Genomic DNA, 20,464 nt, shown 5'->3' on the forward strand with positions numbered 1-20,464 from the left:
TGTTCAGATAATAAATACAATTAGGTACTTTACTTTTATCATTTTCAGTCACACAAGTGGGTTGGTATAACAGAGTTTTTCCAAATTAAAATGTATTAAAAATTATTTGTGTAACTCAATTACTCAAGACCATTTAGAAAGTTTTATACTCATGAAGTCATGAGTGTAGAAAAAGATATTTAACTTCTATTAGTGCAGATAGTGACGTGCGTGAAGTTGGCCCCCCCACCTTTGCAAATTTCTGTGAAAATTATGTAATCATTTTGCAAATAATTTGCAAATATTTGCAAATTGGTTTTCAGAATTTGCAAATAAATTCCCCACCCACAATAAAAAAAATAAGATAGGGGGGGCCAACTTCACGCAGCCCCCCCTATATGTAGATAGTGGATCCAAGATACTACCAACATTTTGCAAATCATTTGCAAATATTTGCAAATTGGTTTTCAGAATTTGCAAATAAATTCCCCGCCCGGTATAAAAAAAATAAGATGGGGGGGCCAACTTCACGCAGCCCCCCCTTTTGAGCAACGAACTTCAAAATGCTACCAACATTTTGCAAATCATTTGCAAATATTTGCAAATTGGTTTTCAGAATTTGCAAATAAATTCCCCGCCCGGTATAAAAAAAATAAGATGGCAGCTACGAATTGTGCTGACATTTTGTAAACAGCCCGCTAACTTTTTTATAATTTCGAGTTCAAACTCATACCAATCGTTGGTGTTTATACGTATGTATAGTTTATAGTATAGTATAAAATTATATTATATAATACACAATTGAAATAATATACTAGGTACTTATAGAAGTATTTTACATAATAATATATCGGGCTACTATTTAATATAAGTTTAATAAATTGAGCATAAACATAAAAGTAATTGTTTCTTACATACCCTTATAGTCTTAATACATGATACTATTATAACATTAAATATATATATTAATTAATTATGACATTTTTCAGATCTACATCCTATCTACCTACCTATAAAATAACAAAACGAATCAACCACAAATTTTAAAGAGTATTAATAATTTAATATTTTTAAATCAATAAATTATGCTTATCAGATCTTCAAATTTTATTCATTTTAAATTTAGGTTGTTAATTTTTAATTATTGAAGTTAGAAAACGTTGTTCCTAGTTTTTGCCATTTATTATAAAACGTCAGGTCCATACATCAAAACAAATTAACACCACCGGCAATTTTCTCATTTTGATGCAGGATCCTGGAGTCATGTCACTATCATAGAATTGGTAAAAGGAAAATTAAAAAGACAATTTTTTTACTTAATTATTAATAGGTTTTGTTATTACACGATAGGTGTCCCTAGATAAAAATATGAACCTATCACAAATTTTAAAAGGTATTAGTAATTTAATTGTTTTAAATTTATTTAATTTAATTAATCACTATTCATTAGTCCGCGTGGCATGATCCTTTACCTATGTGAAGTTAGCATTACAATGTTAGCAGAACTAACCTTTCAACAATGTTCAAATGGACTTGTTGGACATTGTTGGAAACTTGTTGGAATTTGTTGGACCCCCACTTTTCAGCTATCCCACCATGTATTTTGTACTGCCAACTTCACCCCTAGCATTACATTTTTATTGAAATCGTTCAAAAACCTTCCAACAATGTTCAAACGGACTTGTTGAACATTTGTTGGAATTTGTTGGAGCCTGTCCTCCTCCCACCATATAGTTATTCAATTTCATAAAAAATATATAAAAAAAAAATATTTATAAAAATCGATTTTTTAATAAATAATGCAAATTATAAAAAAATATATTTAATAAAAAATTTATAATTTATAATTTTTTTTAAATTCTTTATTTAGTTTCATTTTTTATTATAACAGTGTTTTTTACAACATTTTTGATTTCTTATCAAATCTTGATTTTTTATTCAGTTAATTTTTTACAAGGTATATATTGAAGGTTAAAGATGAATAAAAAATATTCCATTTTTATAAAATTGCTAAAAAATATATATTAAATAAAAACATTTATACTTGATAAAAAATGTATTTATTATATTAATTCAATAAAAAATCAATATTTGATAAGAAATCAAAAATTTTGTAAAAAAAACTGTAATCATAAAAAATGAAACTAAGTAAAGAATTTAAAAAAAAATTATAAAAATCATTTTTTAAAATATTTTTTAAATTTCTTATTATTTATTTTTTAGATTTTTTGATTACGGTCTGAACTATTTATGAGAATCTTTGTTTTAAATTATCAATCCTTAGTTATAAAAACTGAGCATTTTATAATTTTTTAATTGCAATGATTGATGATTTTCGAGGTTTTGATAAATTTTGTCAAAATTCGAACTTTAAATTATAATACCTGCATACAAATGTATACCTGCATACAAAAGTTTCGTGGATATAAATTCAAATATTTATCTTCAATTTTGTCAAAAGTTAGCTACCAAACCGTGCTCTACAAATATATACAAAGAGCGATTAACACTTCTACAAAATGTTTTCCCAGAAGACACCGGAATAACAGATGTCAAACTTATAGACGCGAGATGTAACGTGACTTATATGATCACTAGTTTTTTGAAAAGTGTGCCATCCGCCGTTGAAAACCGACAGTGTTTCCACTGTGCTACGTCGAAATCTATACCAAGTCCAACAATAATTTTAAACTCAACATTTAACGATTTCAATGATTTAGAGGCTAGTTTGAAAGAGTACAGTGAAGAAAAAAAAACTAAATGCACAGAACTAAACTGTTTGGGATTTTTAAATGTAACCAGAGTTCTAGGAAATCATTTATTTATTGAAACAGATTTAATTGCTGAACACCATGAGTACTCACTGGCTGACTTGCAGTATAGTCTGATAATTGACAGTAACAGGTGTTGAATATAATTATTTTAAAATAATATATTATTTAATTAATTGTTTTGAATAATTTTTAGATATATATTATCCGGAGCAGTATCTTATGGACATGATCATTATGTAGCGTATGTACGCCGCGTAAATAGATGGGAGATACACAATGATTTGGCAAAAAAAATAAAAAGTACCCCATTTTCAACAAAAATAAAACCACATATAATTGAAAGAGTAAAAAAAAGTTATGTTTATAGGTACAAAAGTCAACTATAGTAATAAGAGAAGCTTATTTTTTTTTTTTTTTATAAAACAAAAAGACAAAATGGTTATATTTTAATAATTTTAAATTTATATTATGAGTTTGTTACAAGATAAATAAAAGTAATACGAATCAACAAACTATTAAAACAATTGTCTTTTTTTAATTTTCCTTTTACCAATTCTATGATAGTGACATGACTCCAGGATCCTGCATCAAAATGAGAAAATTGCCGGTGGTGTTAATTTGTTTTGATGTATGGACCTGACGTTTTATAATAAATGGCAAAAACTAGGAACAACGTTTTCTAACTTCAATAATTAAAAATTAACAACCTAAATTTAAAATGAATAAAATTTGAAGATCTGATAAGCATAATTTATTGATTTAAAAATATTAAATTATTAATACTCTTTAAAATTTGTGGTTGATTCGTTTTGTTATTTTATAGGTAGGTAGATAGGATGTAGATCTGAAAAATGTCATAATTAATTAATATATATATTTAATGTTATAATAGTATCATGTATTAAGACTATAAGGGTATGTAAGAAACAATTACTTTTATGTTTATGCTCAATTTATTAAACTTATATTAAATAGTAGCCCGATATATTATTATGTAAAATACTTCTATAAGTACCTAGTATATTATTTCAATTGTGTATTATATAATATAATTTTATACTATACTATAAACTATACATACGTATAAACACCAACGATTGGTATGAGTTTGAACTCGAAATTATAAAAAAGTTAGCGGGCTGTTTACAAAATGTCAGCACAATTCGTAGCTGCCATCTTATTTTTTTTATACCGGGCGGGGAATTTATTTGCAAATTCTGAAAACCAATTTGCAAATGATTTGCAAAATGTTGGTAGCATTTTGAAGTTCGTTGCTCAAAAGGGGGGGCTGCGTGAAGTTGGCCCCCCCATCTTATTTTTTTTATACCGGGCGGGGAATTTATTTGCAAATTCTGAAAACCAATTTGCAAATATTTGCAAATGATTTGCAAAATGTTGGTAGTATCTTGGATCCACTATCTACATATAGGGGGGGCTGCGTGAAGTTGGCCCCCCCTATCTTATTTTTTTTATTGTGGGTGGGGAATTTATTTGCAAATTCTGAAAACCAATTTGCAAATATTTGCAAATTATTTGCAAAATGATTACATAATTTTCACAGAAATTTGCAAAGGTGGGGGGGCCAACTTCACGCACATCAGATAGTGTAATTGATAATGTTTCATTAAATAGTGAATTCTTTAAAAAAATTATTAATGTATTAACTTTGAAAAATGTAGATATAAAATATATTATAAAATTATCTCATACCTGATTTAAAACAATAAATAATAAACAAATTTGTACTAAGAGTACCTATATATTACTTATTATATAGTTTTGTATTGTATCATCGTTATATAAAAATAAAATGTCGCTCGTGTCTTATTTTTTGAGGGCCCTTATTCAAATTACTTCCCGGTAAAAAAATATAAGCCTATCCTCCACTGAACTATATGATAATAACATAACATAATAATACTTATATAACCGTATTATAATAATAAAGAATAATGTGTTATTGATATTTGATGTATTTTTAATTTTGATATGGTATACCGGTGTTGAGCAAAATCAATCCTCATGTTCCGAAACTCAGCAGATTGGTAATCCGCTGGAATTAGTTGTTCCTAGATACAGCAGTTTTTCAATATGCTGTAGGGGAGGTATTCAATCGGATTGCTTTATCAGGAATCGTAAAATTTCCGGCTGGATAGTAACCAACCAGATTGATTTGATAAGAATTTACGCGCCAAATTTTTATTATTGATAATTTTTTGATTTCAATTTAATTTTGTGTATTATTATATTTTTAGTTTTTACCATAGGACATAGATACCTACAGTAATTACTAATTCCATCACAATTGAGTTTGACTCGCGTTTTGTACGTAGCGTTTGAGGCGTACTCAAATAAAAAATTTTATTTTCCCACTTTGGTCATGCGTAGAAAATAAAATGGTTTTACGTCACACATTAAAACCTTATATTTAAATATAAAAATTATAATAGTATACAATTTAATTCAAATTCATTATGGCCATAACTATTCTACTTACTTCAATTGAACTCCTTGTAAGCCTAAAATGACTTTTAAAATCTAAATGGTCATACATATTTGAGACTAACATAAAATTGGTTATACGTATTTTAGAATTTAAAATCGACAAGCGATGATGAAGAATTTTTTTGTTTATCTAAAGACTTATTTCTTTCATGAACATGATTTAAACCAAAAAACAAAACAAATAAAGGCGTACTATTATCCATTTTAAGAATAATTAAAAAATCGGCGATTAATAAATTATTATTGATTATTTTATTAATATTTTAAATATTTAATAATTATCTAACAGTTAGATTACCTAGTTAGATTCTAACTGATAAATTTGATAACTGATTTTTATCATAATCACTCACTATTATGATTAGGGCATGGTTACGTAGGTTGACCATAAGCTGTGGCGGTGTGAATGGTGTGATAGGATGTTTTATGAGGCAATTGCCTCCCTGCCGATTAGGTGGTACACCTTGGAACGGATATAACAATTACATACCTATGGTTACTATTTACAGTAAATAGTAAATAAATTACTAACATATTTTTTATAGTGTATAATAACGTGATATTGTGGTAATACTAAGGTGGATTGATTAATTTAAGGAAACCAGATAATATTTAAACAAACCAATTTTTTGGTTAATCAAGATAAAAAAAATATTGATTGGTTTTTAATTTTCTACATTTACCTATATTTAAAAACATTCTATAGACTACTACACTCATTTGATTATTAGTCACATCACTTGGCTCCGTATTTGAATGTTTGTTGTTGTTTATGTGGATTCGTGGATAGCAAAATAACAATAGCTATATTAATAAAATATACGAGGCACATATTTTAAGTAATTTTATTATTTTCTGGTCCTAGTGATATTAACATGGCAAAGTGTATTATTGTAATATGATATATTTTCTACAAATCTGCCGCCCTTAAAATCACTTTAAAATTGCCGCCCCGGGGCAATTGCCCTCCCTCTTGCCCACCATTAAATGCGGCTCTGGCAAACGTATGCGATTATCTTGTGTCGAATTAATTTTTCTAAATGTACCGGTCACATAAGTATTGTAAAAATATTCTAATATAGCTGAACCTTTTCCTGGCATTATATAGTTTTTAAGTACCTATACAGGGTGATTCTTTTATCATGAACCACTCATTATTACAAAAAGTATCAATGTTTTTGAAAATATTTTTTTACAAAGTTTCATGTTGTTAAAAAAACAACGTTTTTATTAAAAAAGTTATATTTTTAAATATTTTTTATCCTTATATTTTTTTAAGTTTTTTACTTTTTGAATGACAACCTAGAGTTTTAATTTCATATTCCAAAGCAGAATATTTTTCTACGTATTTTGATACGTAAAAATCGAATTTTGGACGAGTAGTTTATGAGTTATAAGTATTTAAAGTTTAGACAAGCGGAGTAGTGGACAAACATTTTGCGGGGTAACCCCGTACCACTCCACTCTGCCAATCTAAACTTTAAATACCTATAACTCATCAACTACTAGCGCTAAATTCGAAATTTTTAACGTAATAATTAATAATAAAAAATTGCTTTATTAATTTATGAAATTTTAAGTATATGTTACTAATTGAAAATCAAAAGTTGATAGTGGTTTATCTAATAAATATAAGGGTGAAAAATATTTAAAAAATAAACAATTCAAGAAGAGAGTGTAAATCTACAATTTTGAAAAAAGTTAATACTTTTTCAAATAATAAATGTTGTTTGATAAAAGAATCACCCTATAAACCATAATATGATTGATAAGGTTTCAACTGATTTTTTCAATTATGTGTTATGGAGGAATTTACGAAGTGAGTCTGGAAATTAATGAATCACCAAATTAAAATTAAAACTTAAAAAATTATAAGGATAAAAAATATTTAAAAACATAATTTTTTAATAAAAACGTTGTTTTTTTTAACAACATGAAACTTTGAAAAAAAATATTTTTAAAAACATTGATGCTTTTTGAAATAATGAGTGGTTCATGATAAAAAAAATCACCTTGTATACATCATTCCTTCAGTTACATAACACAACGGTATTCACGTCGAAATGTAACTGACACAAAATTTATGGATGTTTCAATTTATATCGATAATCCTACTACTGTTATCCAAAGTATTACATTTTAAACCTTTAATAATATAATAGAATTTTACGTATATTTTTGTGTATATATATATTATCTACGACAGTTATTTGGTATGGGTTCGATAAGACGCTCGGCCTATAATATTGTTGTTACCTATAGTATAATAATAATAGTAATAATACTATTACTATATACTATTTACTTATTAATTATTATAACTTATAAAGTTATAACTTTTTCGTTTTTTCCGTGACATTTTTTACCAGTGTCGGTTTGTACCGTGACGTTTTTTCCGTGTCGTTTTTTACCGATTACCGTTATTTGATTATACATGAAAAAACATGTTGTAAGTTAAGTTACGGTGTTTAGAGATTGTACATCCATAGTTTTCAATAATTTTGACTTCATAGTATTGTGATTGGAAAAATAGGGGTGCGCAGAGTTTCAAGTCAGGGGCAGCGAATATTTTTACCATCCTATACATGGATATTAAGTTCACATTTTTAAGCTCAAAATCAAAATTTAACTTTTGACCTTTAAATAAAAATATTTTAAACGCTAATCATTGGTTAATCATAGATTCCGTGTGTTCCTAAATTCATCACCCAATCCAGCGGCTTATCCAGCGGAATGATTAGAATTTAGGTACACATTATTTTGCTATTGCGCTTAATCCACGAACTTAAACCACAAAATAGATGAAATGGTAAACTTAACTTATGGTTGATGCTTAAACTTAAACTTATGGTCAGGGGCGTAATTAAGGGGGGGGATGAGGGGATAGATTCCCCCAGAGCCTACATAATTTGTAAATTTATTTATTAATTTGTGGCTTGTGGGATTATGTGTTTTGTCACGATATCACGACAAAATAGAATTAGTAATATTAATATAAAGAAATCTATAAATAGGTATGCACATGCAAAATACTGATAATAAGAAATAACGACTTGCGACTGCAGTCTGCAGCTAATACGCTAAAACAGTTATCATTTTAAAGAGCTATTATTATTTTTACATTATATTATATTACAAACAAAATAAATTTAATATTTTAATAATTATTATTTAATTTAAAAGTAAAATTAAATTTGAATTATATATTCAATATTTACATTTTGAAGAATTTATTACAATATTGTATAGGTAGATACTAAATTGTATAGAATTTTAAAGCAACATTTATAAATACATTTTGTGCACCTATATATTAGTTTAAGGATTTTTGATGAAATAGTATTATTTGTAATTTATTATTTATTTTATTTACATTTTTTTTTATACAATTTTTGTTTATGTGGTACTTTCTTTTAGAATTTGTCTTTTAAGCCATACCAAAGTAGTTAATACAAATCAATTAATTTCGTTATTTTTAACTTTATTTTGAATTTGAAATATTTTTAACATTTTATTTATTTATTTATGTTGTATATCAACGGGTATATACCCTTTTACAATTTATATAAAGAAAACATATCAGATAAAAACTAACAACTAAATATAATATGTAGTAAATCCTAACAAAAACAGATAACAAAATATAAAAATAATGCTGAATTACAAGTAATATAATATGTATATATAAAATTATAGTAACACTAAAAACATTTTTTTTTTTTCATATTAATCAATCCATATTTTTAAATATTAAACATAGATTTAAATTTAAAACATTACGTGAGAGAAAAAAAATATCTAAATGTATACAAATTTTATTAGCTAAAACTAAAGCTCGAGGAAAAAAGAATTGATACCACTATTCGTTTTATAATGAGAAACTAAAAATAAATCTGAATTACGTGTAATAAGATATGGAATTCGAAAGCTGATTTCAGATAACAATTCGAGACACACAATATTGTAATAAGATCATAGACAAACATGATATCATTTAATTTACGTCTAAGTGAAAGAGAAACAAGGACAATATAATCTTGAGTTTGGTGGAGAGAGTCCCTAGATCAGTCATTCTCAAAGTGGGCGATAGCGCCCCCTAGTGGGCGTTGGTGGCCTTCAGGGGGGCGGTAGGATACCCGAAAGAATTTTGCGGGCGTTGAGTTTGGTTTAGGGGGCGATACAAAATAGTATATTGTGTGGCAAGGGCGGGAAGTGAGCCATTTCAGTCGCGGGCGTCGTGTGCCGCATTTCGCCCAAGACTGAAATGGCCTTCCCGCGCGAGCCACACATACTATTTTTTGTCACGCCCCTGCGTTCATGGAAAAGGTTATGCAGGGATCTATGCAACAATTATAGACTATTCTACAAAAACAATTTCATGGAAGACATTTACTAACGCATCGTTCGACGCACTTATCTAGGAACAGTGCAAATTAAATATGTTTAAATGTTTATGCGTCATGCAAGGAGATTATACTATACATTTAAGATGTAACCAAAAGTTTATGTTTTGTAAGAACCGTGGTAGGTATACATTTTAATTTCTGGTTGTGCAGGGGATACGCGCCCGGCGGTCGGCACTTTTGGGGATTTCTTCTTTTCCGCCCGGCACTTTTGGGGATTTCCTCTTTTCCGCCCGGCACTTTTGGGGATTTCCTCTTTTCCGCCCGGCACTTTTGGGGATTTCCTCTTTTCCGCCCGGCACTTTGGGGATTTCCACTTTACCGCCCGCTGGACGGAAAAAGGACGCTTTCGAACGCTTCAACCGTTGTCGAAAACCAAACTTTCGGTGCAGGCGTGACAAAAAATATATATATAAATATTATATTATATTAAAAAAATTCTCATTTATATATTTATACGTATATTAATATAATATGTAAAATAGTAAATCTATATTTATTAAAGCAAAATACCACACATTCGCTGATCGCGGAATAACTAATAATATACCACCAATACGTATATAATGTGCGACGGCGACGCGACGGTCCACGAGTTTCCAACTATTGTCGTGTAGATATAAAAAGTTCCTAGAAGTTTCGTCGATGTCGTTGTCCGTATTTAATGATCATTAGCGTTATTGTAACGGCGACAATAGCCGATTGCCGATAACTTAGTATTTATATTTTATAATATTATATTGCGTCCAATTTACGATGTATACTACTATACTCAGGCTTTAGTATACGATTTGGTGTCGAACCGTGCCAATCGCGTTTTGATTTTATTTTTATTAGTCATTTTGTGTACGTATTAAATATCTACATATTTCTGAAGTGAAAACTATGTCGGAAGCAAAAAAGAAAAAAAGACAATACAGTACAGAATACATAAAATACGGATTTATTCAAAGTCGGACAAATCCATCATCGCCAATGTGCCTCATATGTCAAAAAACATTTTCAAATGAAGCAATGAAGCCTTCTCGACTTTTTTTTTTGGGGGGGGGGGGGGGGGGGTCGCTAGAAAATTTTTGATTCTCAAAGTGGGTGGTGGATAAAACAAGTTTGAGAACCTATGACCTAGATCATCGTTTCTCAACCTTTTTAGTGTTACGACCCCCAAAATAGGTATAAAATATGGTCAATCACTTCACGACCCCCCTCCATCTATATTAGGTAAACATTTGTTGTGAAAATATCCTATCATTAACCAAACGAAATATAACATTTTAAATATCAATTTATAAATAGGTAGGTACCATATCTAGTAACTTAAGCTTATCAAGTTTGAAAGTTATGTATCTGGTCGTTAAGAATTTCCATTAGTGGAGTAGTGCCCGTTTAATCGACTGCTTATTATTGATATTATTAATATTATTTGTGTGTGTTATGAAACGATTAATTTATCGATGACCGTCTTGCGTCGCTCGTGTTGTTAAACTCATATGACACTGCGTTGTTAAGTTGGTTTTTACTGTTTTTAGTGTGTCTTTTTAGTTTTGTGTAATTTGAATTAATGATTACGGATAAATATATAACAAAAAGTAATGCTCCGTCTACTTCTGATGAACCAGCGAAAAAAAAATTCAGGTCATAATAAATAACAATGAGTATTTGAAGTGTGGGTTTATTTCACTTGATAATAAGCCGCAATGTGTTGTTTGCTTTCAAGTTCTATCTCAAGAAAGTATGAAACCTTCGAAATTAATTCAACATCTGGAAACAAATCACCCACTTTTAGTAAAAAAACCAATTGATTTTTTTGAGCGTAAATCACTTTTTTTTAAAAATCAACAAACTTGTATTCTTAAACCAAGTCAGAATAACACCGCAACACTTGAAGCATCATATTTAGTAGCACTTAGGGTAGCTAGGGAATCAAAGCCACACACGATTGCTGAGAACCTCATTCTACCCGCTGCTATTGATATGGTCAATATTATGATAGGTACAGAACAGGCAAACAAATTAAAAACTATTCCACTTTCAAATGACACAATATCAAGACGAATTAATGAAATGTCAACTGATGTGCACAATCAAATAGTACAAAATTTAAAATCAAGTGAGTATTTATCCATTCAGTTTGACGAGTCAACAGACGTAACAAACATGGCACAATTTTTATGTTTTGTTCGATACGAATGTGATGGGACAATTAAAGAAAATATGCTTTTCTACAAATCAATACCAGACCATGCTACTGGACAAGGTCTTATTGAATTATTTAATGAATCAACAAAAAATGAAAATTTGGACTGGAACAAATGTATTTCAGTGTGTTCTGATGGCGCAAGAGCAATAACAGGGAAAAATAGTGGTTTGATACTAAAATTAAAAGAATTAATGCCACATATTGAATGGACACACTGTTTTCTTCACAGGCATGCACTTGTCGCAAAAAAAAATGACAGATAATTTTAAAAATGTGTTATCTGAAGCTGTAAAAATAGTAAATTATATTAAGAGTCGACCGCTGCAGTGCAGATTGTTTTCCACACTATGTGAAGAAATGGGCTCCAAGCGCAAGTCACTGCTTTTCTATACCGAAGTTAGGTGGTTGTCACGGGGAAAAGTTTTAACGCGGATTTTTGAGTTGTGAAATGAATTAAAAATATATTTTAAAAATCGAAATAGCACATTTTTAACTTTTTTCCAAGATAATGAGACATTACTATTTTTAGCTTATTTGAGTGATATATTTTCACATTTGAATGACTTGAATATAAGCTTACAAGGCCGTGAAAAGAACATTCTAATAATGTCAGATAAAGTTAATGCTTTTATCAAAAAACTTGGTATTTGGATCATTCGTCTCGAAAAACGAAATTTTGATGCGTTTGATTTAACATCAAATTACATTGAAAAAAATGTAAACTTAAAAAGCCCTATTCTTGATCGTGTTTTGGATACCATGAAAACACATTTAAGAGAATTGAAAATTCAATTCCTCGAATATTTCCCATGTAACGACAATGACTTCTCAAATAGATGGGTTCTTAATCCATTTGATGAAAATATTGTTGCAGTTGCCAAATTACCAGTTGAAACTCATAACCAACTAATAGAATTATCAGCTGATAAAACATTATAGGTATATACAGCTACAATTTGAATCTCAAAATTTGAATAAGTTTTGGATTGCCCGGAAAAATGAATATAAAAGTTTGGTAACAGAGGCATTGAAAATTTTGATTCCGTTCGCTACTTCTTATTTATGCGAAAAAGGATTTTCATCCATGGTGACAACAAAAAACGAAGTACAAAAATCGTTTGTTATCACTAGAAAATAACTTACTTTTATGTGTTTCAGATGTTGAACCACAAATTAAGCAACTTTTAAGTGTAAAACAAATTCAAAGATCACACTAATTACTTATTTTATTACGTTTAATAATTTTTATGTATATCCTTATCGGGATAATTTTATTATTATTATTATTTTAATTTTTTACAATAAAAAGTCTTAAATATTTAAATAAAAAGGTATATTTTATAAATCAGCTTTTTATTATTTTTGACCTACGCGACCTACGATAAAAAAGTAATCTATAAAATATAAATGTGAATCAGTCATTATTCTAAATGGAAAATTTATTATAATTTAAAGTAATTACATATTACAAGAATATCATTTTTTTTTTAGATTATCATACTTTAAAATTTGTATCTGGTGATCATTGTTTTTTTGGATTTTTGGCATTACTCTAGTTTGTGACTCAATCTATCGATACTCCAATGATTAATGATTTTATTATATTATGGTGAAACTACCAAGTAATACAAGGATTAGATAAGAAATAATTATAAGTATGGAATCAATAGTAAAATATTTATAACTAGTTTTTTTTTTATGAAATCAGAACAGCATTTCAGTTTTTCCAACCTTTTTCCCTCGTGGCACACTAATCCTAACCCATATTTAACCTTAACCATAGCACACTCAACACTGACTTATATATTAATATGTTTAGTATATATATTTTTTAATATTAGTACCTACAATAAGCTTTCATCATATCAACACAAAAAGTTATAAATGAGTTCATTACTTGCAAATAATTATATGAACTACTGCATGAGTATATTTAGGTTAGAAAAACTCATGTAAAATCATTTTTTAATTTAATAAAAATATGAAATTCATTAATACGGAAAAAGAGCATCACATTATGATAATGTTATGTTTATGTTAGGTGTAAAAATTTAGTCCTAGTCAGAAATTTTTGACTGGTTTTCCTTCATCATAATTTACAAGTTTAAGTTTCCACCATAATCGAAAAATAATAAGAAAATCTTTAAAAAATTTTTAACTAATAATCAAAATATAAATAAGCATAATATTAATAATCAGGATATTTCATGGCACACCTATTGAGGGTTCACAGCACATTAATATATCGCAGCACACCAGTTGGGAAACGCATTTAACATTAGTTAACCGTTAACCATTATATATCCCAAAAATTGCTTAACATATGATACATAAGATAAAATTGTAAAATAAATTAACGATAGTTAAGTTAGATAGCTGCAGTAAAAAATATATTGTTAGAAAAATCAATATTTACATAAATAACGATAAATCAGAACAATAATATTGGTAACTAAATATTAAATTTTTAAAAGAATTATGATACATTTCAAAAACTAAAAAGCATCCAAAAAATACATTATTTCCATTATTTAAAATCTTTTAAAATGCTAAAAAATATAGATTTCTTTGACATTTCATTTAATCACAATATAAAACCCTGGACATTTAAAAGCAATATAATCAATAAGTTTTTGAATATTAATTTAAATTATGTGCATACAAAAATAAGTAAGCACACAAAAATTAATTTGTTCTATTCTATTAAAAAATAAATTAATATTAATGATAATAACAAACTAGTAAAAATAATAATAAAAATAAAAATAAAATACTGCCATATTTAAAATTACACTTTTTTTAAAGTATACTTTCACATAGTAACACAGAAAATGATTATTAAGTACAAAATTGTTATTATTTTTGAGCAGTAAAAGATATGTCAAGTTTTACCAAATTATCACTAAATCAGTCATTGAGAATAATTGACCTCATAAAAAAATCACAAAATGTTATTACAGATGATATTGTTTTGTACTAAAATATGAATACCTTTTTAAATTGTATTAATGAATATAAAACACAAATGTCACCATTAGGCTTAAACAAAAACTAACACTTAGATTTTCAATAATACAAAAATATAATGAATTATGGGCAAGTACTTTATAAATCGCTATAATTAAAAAAAAATGCAAAAAAATTAAATCGCATGCAATAAAAAAAAAAAATGTAATAATAGTTTAGGTATTTTACATAATATGAAAATAATGTATTATAAAATAGTGTAAAAAAAATTTAGTTTTTAGTCTTACAAAAATATGTATTTTCAATTTAAGAACCAAATATTAAAATTATATTTGTTCAGTAATTGATTACTTAAGTTTTAAAATTATTTGGCACGACAAATGAGAACTGCTAAGATCTTTATCATTTTATCAGTCATATGAAAAAAAGGATAATAATAATCAGTTAAATAATTAATAGTCATAAGTTTGACAACTGGCTGCAGTTTCTAAAAAAGACCACAATCTTTGAGATTATTTTTGATGATCACATCAGTAACAGCATCAAAAACAAATTGTATATTGTTTGTGTCAGTGGCGCAAGTGAAATGAGTATAAATTTCTTTTTGATCTTTTCTTTTATTTAAACTTTCAAATTTCATTTGTATATAAGCAGCGGCTTCTTCATAATTATTAGAACCTGAGATAAAATTTCTAATTAGTAAATAGTAATTTATGGAATATTATTATATTATGAATGTTTAAAAACAAAATATTTACCCATATATTCTGGAAAACATGAATTTAGAGGACTTCTTCTGATTTTTTCTTCAAATAAATCTTTTTTGTTCAAAAATAATATAATTGATGTGTCAACAAACCATTTGCTGTTACAAATTGAATCAAATAATTTCATAGACTCAATCATTCTATTCATTTCTTCATCTTCAGCTAATACTAAATCATAACCTGATAATAAAAACAGAATTTAGTAATAGGAAAGGATCAATACAAACGTGTAAAAATAAGTTCATATGTTATAATAACCTGATAGAGCCACACAAAATATTATAGCAGTAACACCTTCAAAACAATGAATCCACTTTTTTCTCTCTGATCTTTGACCTCCAACATCAAACATTCTAAAATATAAATATTTAAATATTAATTATATTAATTTAATTAAAATATTTGAATAAATAGAAGTAATTTGATATATTGGTGAGAAACTAATCCATTAAAAAAATTAAATTACACCTGCAATGTAATTATTCAAAAAAAAAAAAAATATGGGCTTTGTTATACCACTTACTTAAAATTTAATCCTTTAAATGAAAAATTTGTTTCAATGATACCAGTTGTTTTTACTCTTGTCCGCAACACATCCTGTTGTGTAGGTACATAATTAGGTAGTGATATTCTATCCAAAGCATTTAAATAATAAGCAGCAGAATCGTTTAGTTGATATTCTCTTGAGCGCAAAAAACATTCTTGCACACCAGAATCTGCCCATAGTCTTTTCATTAGTTTAACTAAGTCTGGAGTAAGTTCACCTTCTTCAGTAGCACTAGCTAAAGAAAAAAATTGACGGGCATTTTCCTAAAATAAGAAAAAAGATTTATAATTATTAATTAATATTAAAAGTATATGTTATTATAATTATAATAAGCTTTTTTGACATTAATTTACCGTTCTACTAGGATCTGAAAAATCAATTCTTAAAATTCCCATTGCTCGTATAATTGCCATTAAACTTTGGATTGTATTGCTGAATACCACAGGTCTATACTGTTCACATTCTTCTTTAGAATAACCTGTCTCATGGATAATTTTCATTTGTTTTACAATAGTACTTTTTCCAGATTCACCAGCACCTTTCATATAAACAAAAATGTATTAATATCACATTAACATTATTTTATTTTTTAATTTAGCCTTTCAGAAGACGTGCCACTATACAAGCAAGGAGAAGTGATTTATTGATTTTAATCATGCATGGGAAATAATAGGCTACATTTTGAACAATATATTAGATAGTAAGTAGAAATTTTTTTACCCAAATAAATAATAGAAATTATTAAAATTATAAATATTGTGTTAATTTGTTTAATCTTTTCTTAGTAAATTAACTAAAATTTACATCTAATTGAGGTTAATTAATTCCTAAAAATTAAATTCAAATGACTTAATAATGTCTGCAAACCTACAGATACAAAAAAAAAAATACTTGAAATTGCATGATAATTCCTGATATTCTGGAATGGTTATTGAAAAATTTAATAATTTTAATCAAAACTTTAACTCGTTACAATTTAGTCAATTTTTATTTTACAATTATGGTAAAGAGGATAAAATTGACTTAAAAAAATTTGGTCTATTCAAATCTGTTATTAAAAGTAAGAGTTGCCATTTAAAAAAAAAATGCAAGTTGTATTGCGCATGCGCACAATAAAAAGGTTAAACATTTAAAAAAAAAAACGTGTTTTTCAATAATCCCTAACTATTTAAAAACTCCCCATCTCAATATCACTGGACAGAATTATTATTGTTACCTTTAAAAGGAATCACACTCTAAGAGCAATAATAATTTGAAAAAAATGTAAGAAAAGATAACCTATAATCTTAGATCATATACTATGGATGTAGCCACTCGGTATATGCTTGTGTATTAGATTTGAAGCCAAAATGACTGAAAACACTAGATCTTTGGTTATTACTGTGCATGCGTAAATTACAGATAATAGTATAGTATATGATATTATGATCATATTATTTTTTGAGATAATTTATTAACCAATCAGAATTACGCGCATGCACACAAACAGTCGGAGCTCTGGGCTATTCTGGCTTTAAGAATTAGCCCGATGGCTTCATCCATTGTATATGATCTAAACATATAATATATTATATCATAGAATAGAGATAACCCTAGCATTAATCAAGTTATGTAAATAAAAGTCACGGCCATAAGAATTGAATTGACCAACAAAATGTGCCTGCTAAAAGTTTAAGAAAGTTGTTTGTTTCGATTTATGATTTTTATTTTTACTAGTAGGATAAAATAAAGGTAGTTAAGCCAAACAATTTCTAAGATGATGTGACTCTAACTTAGCTATTTAATAACATAGACTACCTATTAATTATTATCATTAACTGAATTTTTATGCAAGTAATACATTTTAAAATAGTTTTAAAAGATTAGGATAAGAAACACGAAATGTATCTTTATTTATAGATGCTTATTAAATACTCCATGTTAAATTTTGAATGAACCACAGTCCACATTCCGTGAAAAATAATTAAAAATATGCTATATTTAAGTTAATGTAAGTGCAAAGATATTTTAATTTATATTTACCTATACATTTATACAATAGACACAAGAGTGTACCTACTTTAAAATAACAATTAAATTTAAATATTTATTTCAATTCAGGTTCAAATTTTAAATATATACCCAGATAAAGACAACATTTATAAAAAAAATAATAATAAATATTTCTTACATTGAGAAATTAAATTAAATAGCTATATAAAAAATTGTGCCATAAACAAAATAAATAAAAGCATAAATTATTGAAAATTTCCCTTTTAATCTCAATCTATAAGCAAAATAGGAAATCAACAATTTGGACACTATTTTATCAGAGTCAAATAAAAAGTACCATACCTAAATGCTTATATTTTATCAACCTCCTATCTAACCAAAGAATAACCTTAAGTTTGAAAATGTAATTTGCGGTTCAATTTAACCTTTTTTTGTGAGATTAAAGTTTACGATAAGCTAGGATATTTACCTAAATTTTTTGTTATAACTCGAAAACTATTAATTTTACACATTTCATTGTCACTGAATCGCTTTCTACAATCTCAACCCTCTGAATAGCAGACAAAATTTTAGCAACCAAAAATGTCCAATACTTGGCGGTTTCAATATATTTGGATTAATTTTAAGCTACCTACCTGTATTACAAAACCTATACCAAAAAATTTAAACCATTGTCAAAAAGCTTAAAAATGTACAACTCATTGTTGAATCAATGTTAAAAACCGTTAGTTATACAGCTCTCATATCCGTCGACTTGTGTCCGGTGTGTAGCTGTTTTTACTATAAACCTATGGTTACCTGCACCTAAACCCAGTATTGTAGAGGCTGCTACCCCCCTACAAGTCCCTTTTAGTCGCCTCTTACGACAGGCAGGAACAACCGATGGCCTTTAAACTTAAAAATCACCTACTGTGCTTTAGTTTCCAACCATTGTTTTCCCCTAACCTAATTTTAGTAAGGCCATGTTGTGATTGACAAATTACCAACATAAATTTTAATTAACCCAAATAAGTTATGTTTTAGAGCGTTGTTTTATTATACTGATCATTGATGTGTGAAGATTTAATATAAATCAAGTGTTAGGAAGCTATATTGACACAAAAATTATTTTTCTCATAATTATCCAACAGCATCTCTGACCAATTTAGATACCTAAATATAGTCATAGCAGTACATTTGCTATGTACTAATTAGGTTCCAAATAAAAAGACTAGAAAGTACTTAGGATTAGATGGGTACACATTTACATAAATATCATACAATAATCTCTACCAATATTCCAGAATACCTTCGATCAAACAGTAGGGAATTTGGAAGGGGTCTGAGGGTACCTATCCCTCCACAACTAACATTAAAATAATAATTGTCAAAGTGTTGAAAAATCTGTCTTAGCTACCTATGTCTTTAATTATTTTATTTTTTTAAACATAAACCTTAATTAGATAATATAGTATATACAATTTTTTATCCCCTTCTCCCCCAAGAAAATTTATGAAAATCCGCCATTGCATTCACATAGCAAAAATAAGTAACTGCATAAGACGAATTAATTGATATTACGACAAATATATATATATCATTACACCAAAAGTACAAAGGTTAAGTTACTATACCCTGCAATATACCCTTGCAATAGTTATTACCCTGCAATATTTAAGAGAACCAAAATATACCTACGTCCGCAGAGACAATGACCGATTTAAACTCACCCAACAATAACAGTTTCACTTCTCTCGCCGCTTTCTCGCCGTCGGCTCGGAGCGACTTGTCGATTTTTTTCGATCGCTCCACCGCCTCCTTCTCGCCCGAACTTATCGTGCAACCCATCGTAGACGAAAAACGAACGTCACGAAAACAATATTTCAAAAACCGCTCCAACCGAATCAACTAGGTAAACAATAAGTGCGTCGGACGCGTAGGTACGCACAGCAACGGGTGGGTCGGATGTAAGGCAATCGGACTAAACTAAAAAATATGTCGTTCGTCGGTTGAGGAATTCATGAAAACGATAAACATAGAATAGAAAAAACACGAGCAAACGAGGACGACGTGTGAAAAAAAAACGAAATACTTTACGATCCACCGAAAAAGATATCACACATTCCTTGATTACTGATTACGGTTTGTAACAGTCGCCCGCCGTGAATCACGATGTAAACAGTCGTTATCGTAGCGCGTTTTCGGCCGATTCGTCATTGACCACGGTTACTCCAACGTCACCGTATTCCCTGGTTATTATTATTATTATTGTTTTCCGGTCTAAATAACCATTTAATAATTACATAATATTTGAATATATGTCATATGAATATATAATATTACAATAATAATAT

The 20,464-nt window shown here is 28.1% G+C and overlaps 1 protein-coding gene across 1 annotated transcript; it reads right to left on the reverse strand.

Moving 5' to 3' along the window:
• Positions 1-14,226: 14,226 nt before the first annotated feature.
• On the reverse strand, positions 14,227-20,436 carry Galphai (G protein alpha i subunit). Its single transcript, XM_089217527.1, has 6 exons — positions 19,841-20,436; positions 16,493-16,677; positions 16,116-16,402; positions 15,851-15,945; positions 15,584-15,772; positions 14,227-15,503 (listed from the first exon to the last, which is right to left on the reverse strand). The coding sequence occupies exons 1-6, from the start codon at positions 19,956-19,958 to the stop codon at positions 15,313-15,315; spliced, it is 1,065 nt and encodes a 354-aa protein (XP_089073653.1). The 5' UTR covers positions 19,959-20,436; the 3' UTR covers positions 14,227-15,312.
• Positions 20,437-20,464: the final 28 nt, after the last annotated feature.

Source organism: Diuraphis noxia, unplaced genomic scaffold (genome assembly GCF_037042655.1).
Source record: "Diuraphis noxia isolate RWA-SAM2 unplaced genomic scaffold, SU_Dnox_SAM2 contig0001, whole genome shotgun sequence".
NCBI classification, from domain to species: Eukaryota; Metazoa; Arthropoda; class Insecta; order Hemiptera; family Aphididae; genus Diuraphis; species Diuraphis noxia.

Excerpts from the sequence above, each read along its gene's own strand:
- Galphai (XM_089217527.1), bottom strand. The coding sequence starts at position 19,958 with ATGGGTTGCACGATAAGTTCGGGCGAGAAGGAGGCGGTGGAGCGATCG. Across the intron at positions 15,946-16,115 it reads TTTAAAGGATTAAATTTTAA|AATGTTTGATGTTGGAGGTC; the intron begins GTAAGTGGTATA and ends TTTATATTTTAG. Across the intron at positions 15,504-15,583 it reads ATGTTTTCCAGAATATATGG|GTTCTAATAATTATGAAGAA; the intron begins GTAAATATTTTG and ends ATTTTATCTCAG.